The 8,343-nt window shown below is 48.7% G+C and overlaps 2 protein-coding genes and 1 non-coding gene across 3 annotated transcripts; 2 read left to right on the top strand and 1 right to left on the bottom strand.

The window, feature by feature from the left end:
* The first annotated feature begins 450 nt into the window (after window positions 1-450).
* On the top strand, window positions 451-522 carry Trnap-agg (transfer RNA proline (anticodon AGG)). The gene has a single exon. It is a non-coding gene; the product is annotated as a tRNA-Pro (tRNA).
* Window positions 523-610: 88 nt separating this feature from the next.
* Window positions 611-5,697, top strand: LOC135808828 (deaminated glutathione amidase-like). The gene is made up of 6 exons (XM_065322056.1): window positions 611-819; window positions 1,197-1,352; window positions 1,718-1,927; window positions 2,380-2,490; window positions 2,807-2,908; window positions 3,922-5,697. The coding sequence occupies exons 1-6, from the start codon at window positions 670-672 to the stop codon at window positions 4,093-4,095; spliced, it is 903 nt and encodes a 300-aa protein (XP_065178128.1). The 5' UTR covers window positions 611-669; the 3' UTR covers window positions 4,096-5,697.
* Window positions 4,809-7,489, bottom strand: LOC135808827 (alpha-N-acetylgalactosaminidase-like). The gene is made up of 2 exons (XM_065322055.1): window positions 6,205-7,489; window positions 4,809-5,261 (listed from the first exon to the last, which is right to left on the bottom strand). Exons 1-2 carry the CDS (start codon window positions 7,297-7,299, stop codon window positions 5,085-5,087), a joined length of 1,272 nt encoding a protein of 423 aa, XP_065178127.1. The 5' UTR covers window positions 7,300-7,489; the 3' UTR covers window positions 4,809-5,084.
* Between the last annotated feature and the right edge of the window lie 854 nt (window positions 7,490-8,343).

Here is an 8,343-nt window from a genome sequence, read left to right as displayed (position 1 = left end):
GGGAGTACTAGTACTGTAGTAGCATGATTGTATTTTACTACATGTACTCCCTGCTACACACTACGAGCGTACACAGACTAGTCTGTTTTTTTTTTAACTTGGTAAACCGGCCTCTTGTACGGGCAGAATTAAGTAACACAATGATACAATAAAAACAAGTACCAGTAGTTACATACATGGACCATACGAGAAAAAGCAATGATGACGAGGCATAAACAAGTGTCTAGTGCTGTATGGCAGCTTCCGAGACAGCGAGTCGAGCGGATGACTCAGCCACCTCCGGGTGCGAATACAGCCGTCGTGCACCACGCAGGCAAGCCACGCCTGCAGTGGCAGGGAGTCGTAAAATACCACGGTATTTTACGACTCCCTGGTCAGTGGTGTACTGAGTCTGGGAGCTGGCTGAAGATTGGGGAGAAAGACTCTTTTTCTTCTTCTTTGTGTCGTGCTGGTCTGTTGGTCTAGGGGTATGATTCTCGCTTAGGGTGCGAGAGGTCCCGGGTTCAAATCCCGGACAGACCCAATTTTTTTTGTTTTTCCCCTTGTGCATTTGATCCCAGCGCTGGATCTTTTGCGCCAAGGCGACTTCAGCACGGATGTCTCAAACAGCATCGTTTTCTTCTTCTGTATTAAATTTTCAAACTGCTCTTTCTACGTGATCGCTGTTTGATGTCTTTGAAAGCCATGTCTCGTCTACACTCCTGCGTCAAGGGCACGTCCCGAATCGCGGCCTGCCAGCTCCGATCCAATGCAGACAAGGAGAGAAACTATGAGATTTGTCAGAGGTTGGTTCGCGAAGCTGTGGTGAAAGGTGCCAAGGTATTATACTTTATAGTAAATCTGGGCCTTTGTCAGCCCCTATTTAAAAACGGTGTACTCCTGCTGTGACCTGTACGAAATTCGGTAGATTTAGGAGAATGTGTTCCCTTGTTGAGAATATCACGGGGTGTGCAAGCAAGGACGTACATGTTGTCGCTACCACACTGTGCTCCCACATGCATCAACTTGTAAAAAATCAAAATTACTTCGAAGTAGTTTTGTTATCACATGGCTATACACTCTGGGTATACACATGACTGAATAGGAGCATTGGGTATGGATAGAAAATTATAATTCGAAGCAGCCCACACCATTTCAATGGAATGAAAATAGTCAAAAATCTTCTTTTTTTACCTTCTAAATTGATGTTGCTGCAGACTGTGTTTCTGCCGGAAGGGTTCGACTATATCGGTGAAAGTGGCAAGCAATCGGTGTCGATGGCCGAGCCTTTGGATGGCCCGCTCATGAGCAGATACAAGGCGCTCGCAAAGGAGCTGGGTGTGTGGCTATCCCTGGGTGGATTCCATGAACAGGTGAGTATAGCCTGGCCGGGTGAGCGGTGGTCTGTATTTGGGAGTCGGGCTATCCTCGTCACGGATGTGTACTGTGCAGCTATCTGTCAGTACATGCGGGATGCATGGCTTTCTACATACTACAAGTATACATTGGGGTAGTGCTGTGATGAATGTTATTCATTATTAGTGGACATGGCTGGTAGTTACTACTAGTACTCAAAGTAATACTCACTGGCGTCCCTTTCACATGCCAGCCGTTGAACCGTCTGATACTGAGGCCGTGAGGTAAAGCGTATACATTGCACTGGTGACCGGGATTTGCACTTGTGCTTCTGTAGCACTTACACTTTTGTCCTGTCCATTCATTCTCTTTATGGGAGCAGGGCCCGGAAGAAGACCGCAGCCGTCTCTTCAACGCACATGTGCTGCTTGATGACGCCGGCAGCATCCGTAGTGTCTATCACAAGACGCATTTGTTTGCGTGCCAGCTGGCAACCAGCAAGGTCTCGCTGAAGGAGAGCAATTGGTGCGTGCCGGGAAAGGAGATCTGTCCACCGGTACCGTCACCGTCGGGTTCCATTGGACTCATGATTGTATCCTAACAGCTAGTGCAGATACGTGTAGTGATTGTATTGTGCAGCAGTACATGTAGCTAGCATACTTGTGTGTACGCCCTGTTCTCAAGCCACACTGGGCCGGTGTGTGCAGCGGGTTGGAAGTTCACTACCGGTACGTTGTCCACCTTTGTGGAAGCGTCTCGCTTCTGGCACGGTAATGGCTGGGGCCAGTAGGCAATATCGTGAAGTTGAAAGCGTGGCGTATTATTTCTCCTGGTTGTCGTGATCTGATCGATCGATGTGTGTATCGCCCTCTTAGCTGTTTAAATTCACATGCGATGTTCACAGTGCATGCAGGACGTAGGACTATAAATGCAGGTAATACTCTGTGGCAATGTTCACAGTGCATGGCGCATGATGTATTACTAGATGATGCAGGTAATACTCTGTGGCCATTGTTGTTGCCTTGACAAACAGCGTGCGAGCAGTGCTACGATTTGCGGTTTCCGGAGATTTCCAGCATCCTGCGCAGGGACGGTGCCGAGGTACTGACGTACCCATCCGCCTTCACCGTACCCACGGGACAAGCACACTGGGAAGTGAGTACATTTTAAAGACCACTGCCGTAGTCGACATTCACAGTCTATCCTGCTGTGCTGCGCAACCATGCCAGGGTGCAAAGGGAAGCGTACAAGTGTACAGTTGCGTTCCTGACGTTTCACACTCGACTACAATCGCCACTCCTCATGTTGTGCTATGTCACGCTGAATGTTAGCCAGCTCTCACCTGTACCTGGTGTTGTTGTTAATTAACATTGGTGCCCGTGTTGCGATGCCATCTCTAGATCATGTTGCGGGCTCTCACCTGTACTTGTTGCTGTTAACATTGGTGCCCGTGTTGTGATGCCGTCTCTAGATCATGTTGCGGGCACGGGCCGTGGAAAGCCAGTGCTACGTGGTGGCGGCGGCGCAAGTTGGACGACACAATGACAAGCGCGAATCTTACGGCCACTCAATGGTAAGAGAGCTCAGACGCCGGGTTTGCAGGGGCATAGTCTACACTACATTGTAGGGATGGACTATCTTACTATCTTTGAATCTTTATAATAATAGAATGGGTGATCACCATACTCTAGATATGACATGTATGGTATACGTTAACCGTAGTACCGTATTCCTATTTCGGTCAGTCAGCGGTGCATGTAATGCTCTGGTGACCGTGGTAATGTGGGGGAATGCCATTGTCATTCCCAGTTATAGTTATCCACACCATGTCTCTCACGAGCTTACCGTGCCGGCAGGGCACGGTCAAGGCAAGGGTAGTGCTGGACTAATTGTCCTCTGCCGCGAAGCAGCATTCGGACCTTGGTAGCAGAACTGCCCGCCCTTTGTTGCAGACTGGCATATCTAGTAACTACTTCGAAGTACAATCATGTACTGAAGACTTCAGTGTACAATCATGTACTGAAGACTTCAGTGTACAATCATGTACTGAAGACTTCAGTGTACAATCATGTACTGAAGACTTCAGTGTACAATCATGTACTGAAGACTTCAGTGTACAATCATGTACTGAAGACTTCAGTGTACAATCATGTACTGAAGACTTCAGTGTACAATCATGTACTGAAGACTTCAGTGTACAATGCAAACTTCATGGCAGGCATATTAGGCAATATATGTTTGCTTATCCTGCACCGTAGTCCAAAGTGTCAGAGCCGAGAATAATCTGAAAAGTACTTTGAGAAGTACTAACTGTTAGTTGTGATAAAGTTGTACACACACCTACTCAAGTGGTTAATGAATGTTACCAAAACCGTTGCGAAAACTCTCCCCACATGTAGTTACTGTAGTGGCTGCTACTAGTGCCAAGAGAGGATGCATCACTGTGCATGGAGGATGCATCACTGTACACGGAGGATGCATCACTGTGCATGGAGGATGCAGTACTGTGCATGTGCCGAAATGTTGACTTGTGCCACTGCACTGTGCATGTGCCGACATGTTGACTTGTGCCACTGCACTGTGCAGATTGTGGATCCCTGGGGCAGAGTACTGGCGCAGTGCACGGACGAGGAAGAGTGTGTCATCGTGGCCGATGTGGAGGAGAAGGAACTCGAGCGCGTACGCTCGTCCATGCCCGTCCTAGAACACCGTCGACTAGATCTGTACACGGATGTACAGCGACACTCCAGTGAATCCTGATACTGCCGCCGCTGACACGACTGAAACTGGCAGTTTTGCTTATCATGGAGAACTGGAATCGAGCAGAACATTTCACTTCAACAGCACATTCTCCGAACGATAAAACAAATGTCTAGGATGTGCGCCAACGACAAGCCTGGTTGGTGTATCTGGCAATCGCTGATTTCGGCTTATCACTGAGCATTGCCAGCAGGGACCTGAGCGAAGGTCTGCAGAAGCTTACACTTGACTCGTCTTCTCCTTTCGACTATCATCAGTGTTCACCCACTGCACTAGCATCAGTATAGAGTGAAGTACTGGTATACGTATATCTTGCAACACACTCTGCCTCATGCAGCAGGCACTAATCACGCTGCCAACAGTACAACAACAGTACAGCAGGCCTGTCACTGTTGACTTTGACCTTGACCAACCTATACTAGTAGCCTGCAAGCTAGAACTGGATTGCTGATCTATATCCATGCAATGGTGTATACTATACACACAGGCGGTCTGGCATGTACGAGAACCTAGACGCGGCAACGGCAAACTATGGCTGTAGTCATTTCACAGTACCGGAAGCAGAGTCCCACGACCCAAACGTAGGGCATAGGACTGCACAAAGCACGCTAGTATTAATTTTGTTCTTATTCTATACAGACCTATTCTCCTGCAGTGTTGTACCTGCTGTTACTAATAGATTTAGATTGTATGATATCCATCCACAATTGGGCTCACAAATATTTAAAATTCATTTGCAAATTGATTAATTGTCATGACAGACTTAACTGATGAACTGTTGGTAATTGACTCAAAATTCGATCAAAGCTTGCAGTAGCCATATACTTCAAGATTTGAAGTGGACAAAGTAGTGACGACACACTCGTAGTTATTTGCGCGGGTCCCAGCACTAGCCTTGACGGCAAGACTGATGACACCCGGAGATCACCACATTTGGGAAACCCAGCGGGATTTGTGGCAGACAGTCCACTCATCATGATCTGCTGCCTCTACAGCACGTAAGCCTCGGCAGCTCGGCGATCAGCCAGTGCAACCGGAGTCAGCTTCAGCATTACAACTCCCCCGGCCGGATTCACGTAGGTGGAATAGGAGCCGGAGAAAGATCCCATGTCTTGATGTTCGTACAGATCTCGGACTGTCACATTGCCACTCGCTGGTAGTCCAACCTGTTCAGGTTTTCAGCAAAGATGGAGGAGACATGGAAAGAACGACAGAAGGAGACTTACATGTGCAATGTCATGGGAACGAACCATGTGTATGTGTGTGTTGGGTGGGGGGTGACGTTATCGGCCCTAGCCCTACGCAGCTTGCTTATCATCTCGCTTAACCTTGTCCCACAGACACTTCCATGAACTGTTCTTGCCGATAGTATACTAGACCATGGCTTACCAACGTGTTGCCCTAGACGCATTGCTACCAATCTACGCACATAGCAACACTGATAGACTACATGTACCCCACCAATGCATTACTCGTCCAGCCAGGCCTGTGTTTTGCCACTATGCCCACGTGCATAGACGGCTGGTTATTAGCTCATTACTACAGTACACTTATGTTATACACATCTATCTGTTACATATACTAGTACTTGGTCTTTCAGAAGACAGAAGTGTCCAATCTGGTGTGCATTTAGCCATTTACCAGTGCGGTGGTATCGGGATCCAGGCCGAGAGCATGTTGCGTTGCATGTGTACATGTACAGTGCTGCTCAATCAGGGGTTCGGAAATCCGGTCGCGCGAGTCAAGTTCGCTCCCTGCGCAATTTCACATCCCAGTGTTCACAGGTCCAGGGCTGCACGGCGCTCGGCGCGTGTTTGATTTTTCACGGTCGGGTTTCATTGCACAGCACCGTGTGCAGTAAAACTCACCAGATCCGGATGCCCCTGATCCGGGCGCGTCTGTCTACCGGGCACCTTTCTCACCCATCTAGAGTCACAACATCGCCTTTTCATCGAAAAGTGGCCCCAAAAAAACTATTGATTGTTTGCTTGCATGCCAGTAAGTATGCACTTTCTGATTTACGGGCAGGGCATGGCTCGGTCCCAGCCTGCCCGAATCTAGGGAGTTTTACTGCACATGCTGCACTGCATCCTTACTCCAGCTGCTTACCTGCTTGAACTGGACTGTTATCTTGGAATGCATACCGCCAGTACTGCGGTTCCACAGGATCACCGCTACCGACTTGTCATGCAGTGGCTTGCACCAGACTTCATGATTGTTGTACTGATGAACGCGGTATCCCTGCACGCCCAGCGGGTCTTGATTGACAGCCAGGATCTCGGTGTTCTGCAGGATGGTCTTAGCCTCGTCGGAGATGGCGCGCAGGTCGTTGGACATGAACAGCGGCGATGCCATTAGACACCAGAATGCAAACTGAGCCTTGCTCTGCTCAAAGCTCAGCGAGAAGTCGCCAATGATCAACATGTCCGGATCGTTCCAGTTTCCTGGACCGGCTACTTTTCCAAACAGCTCATAGTTGGACGCATTTCCGTAAAAGTCGATGATTGTGTAGACGCTCTGCCAGGAGTCGCCGATGTCGTGGTAATTCCTCCACATGTTGCAATGCTCAGCTATGAACGTGTAGTTGACGTCCATGTGCCGGGCACGCTCGTAGTCTGGCCAGCTGCACGAGTAGAGGATCGGGCGGCCGGTCTTGTTCAGCGCGTCGCCGATAGCCGGATAGCCGGTGTCCATGGTGGAGATGTTAGAGTTGCAGCCGTCCATTTTCAACATGTCCACTCCCCAGGAGGCAAACGTGTCTGCGTCCGTTGTGATGTGGTCCATTGTGCCCGGGTAGCCCGCACACGTTTTCGTCCCGTAGTCCTCATAAATACCAAGTTTCACTCCCATGCCATGCAGTTGCTCTGCAAGCCATTTTATGCCATGGGGAAATCGCTCAGGATCAGCCACCAAGCGACCCTCAGCATCTCTCTCCTTGGCTGGCCAACAATCATCAATATTCACTCTGTCATAGCCAAACTTCGTCCAGCCGTCCTCACTGAGTCGCTTACCCATGTCCAGAAACAGCTTTTCACTGATACAGTCGTCCGGGTCATCTTTGCAGTTGAGGTCGCATCTGAAGCGTTCCCAAGCCAGCCATCCCATGGGAGGTGTGCGGGCCAAACCGTTGTTCAATGAAACCGCTAAACCAGTGAAGGTAGCGGCGAGCATGACCAAGAAGCAGAATCTGATAGTGCCCTGCATCTTGGATGATTTTAACACTCGCTGTCAGTGCTGGACAAGTAAAGATTAAGTAAACAGTTAGTTGTCCACTGTTCAATGATTCTTTCCTTGCTCATCCGAAAACTAACACTAACATTCGGTACTACAACAGTACAAGTACCGGTACTTGAAGTAACGTTAGTTGAAGTAGAGCTTGGCGCAGGTTTGCGACAGAAGTCACAGAACTCGTCCTGCATGCATGTGAACATGACAATGTCATGATCGTCACCATGGTCACTCGCTTGGGCTAGTTCCGAAAAAATCGAAGATCGACTGTCTGTGCGCGATCGGCCTGGTCCGGATCCTGCTTGTCGCTTTTATGCGCTGGTGCCGTGGTGGTCTCTTTGCAGACTTTGATGTATGATGGGCCTTGGCCTGGGCCCATGGGGTAGATTCTATGCCTGTTGTAGACCATGGTAGACCATGGTAGACACTGGACAGGCGAGTGTGGTCACTTGTCCGTGTGGTTCTCATCATGAACCTGTTACCATGTGAACTGACTGTACTGAACTGAAGACGGCAAGAGGAGCTTATGTAAGAAATTCCCGTTTGGATTTTGCGAAGTAAAACAAAGTTCAAAAAATGTCGGCTTTCATGGTTATATCCTGAAAAAAAAAGATTATGAAGATTATGAAGTACTCTTCTTGATCATGACAATCAGTTCACGATGTCATGTTTTACCCTGGTATCTCCATTACTAGTACAAGGTCTGTGTGACTGTAGAAAGGAACAACGCCAGGAATGCAAACTGAAGTAGAAGGGCCGCTACAACTGTTTTGTAATAAATACAGTGGAACGGTCCGCACTCCGACACACTAACAGTGACATCAGGAGTGCGCTAAGTCAGAACTGCATTTTGTACGAATATCTGAAAGTGGTTGAACTGGTATCTGCTTGGTAATGAATCTAATGATGACAAAGAAAGGCCGTGTCTTGGGTTGCGATGGCAGCAGGGTGGTTCAGAATGAACACACATACACAATGGGACACCGTACTGCAGCACAGTGCAGTGCTGAAACGTCAAGA

The sequence above is a fragment of the Sycon ciliatum genome, chromosome 2, assembly GCF_964019385.1.
Source record: "Sycon ciliatum chromosome 2, ocSycCili1.1, whole genome shotgun sequence".
Classification (NCBI taxonomy): domain Eukaryota; kingdom Metazoa; phylum Porifera; class Calcarea; order Leucosolenida; family Sycettidae; genus Sycon; species Sycon ciliatum.
The sequence above is the reverse complement of the archived record's forward strand: the minus strand, read 5'-3'. Positions and strand labels throughout refer to the sequence as shown.

Excerpts from the sequence above, each read along its gene's own strand:
- LOC135808828 (XM_065322056.1), top strand. The coding sequence starts at position 670 with ATGTCTTTGAAAGCCATGTCTCGTCTACACTCCTGCGTCAAGGGCACG. Across the intron at positions 1,353-1,717 it reads TGGGTGGATTCCATGAACAG|GGCCCGGAAGAAGACCGCAG; the intron begins GTGAGTATAGCC and ends TTATGGGAGCAG. Across the intron at positions 1,928-2,379 it reads GTTCCATTGGACTCATGATT|TGCTACGATTTGCGGTTTCC; the intron begins GTATCCTAACAG and ends GCGTGCGAGCAG.
- LOC135808827 (XM_065322055.1), bottom strand. The coding sequence starts at position 7,299 with ATGCAGGGCACTATCAGATTCTGCTTCTTGGTCATGCTCGCCGCTACC. Across the intron at positions 5,262-6,204 it reads TAACAGTCCAGTTCAAGCAG|GTTGGACTACCAGCGAGTGG; the intron begins GTAAGCAGCTGG and ends AAACCTGAACAG.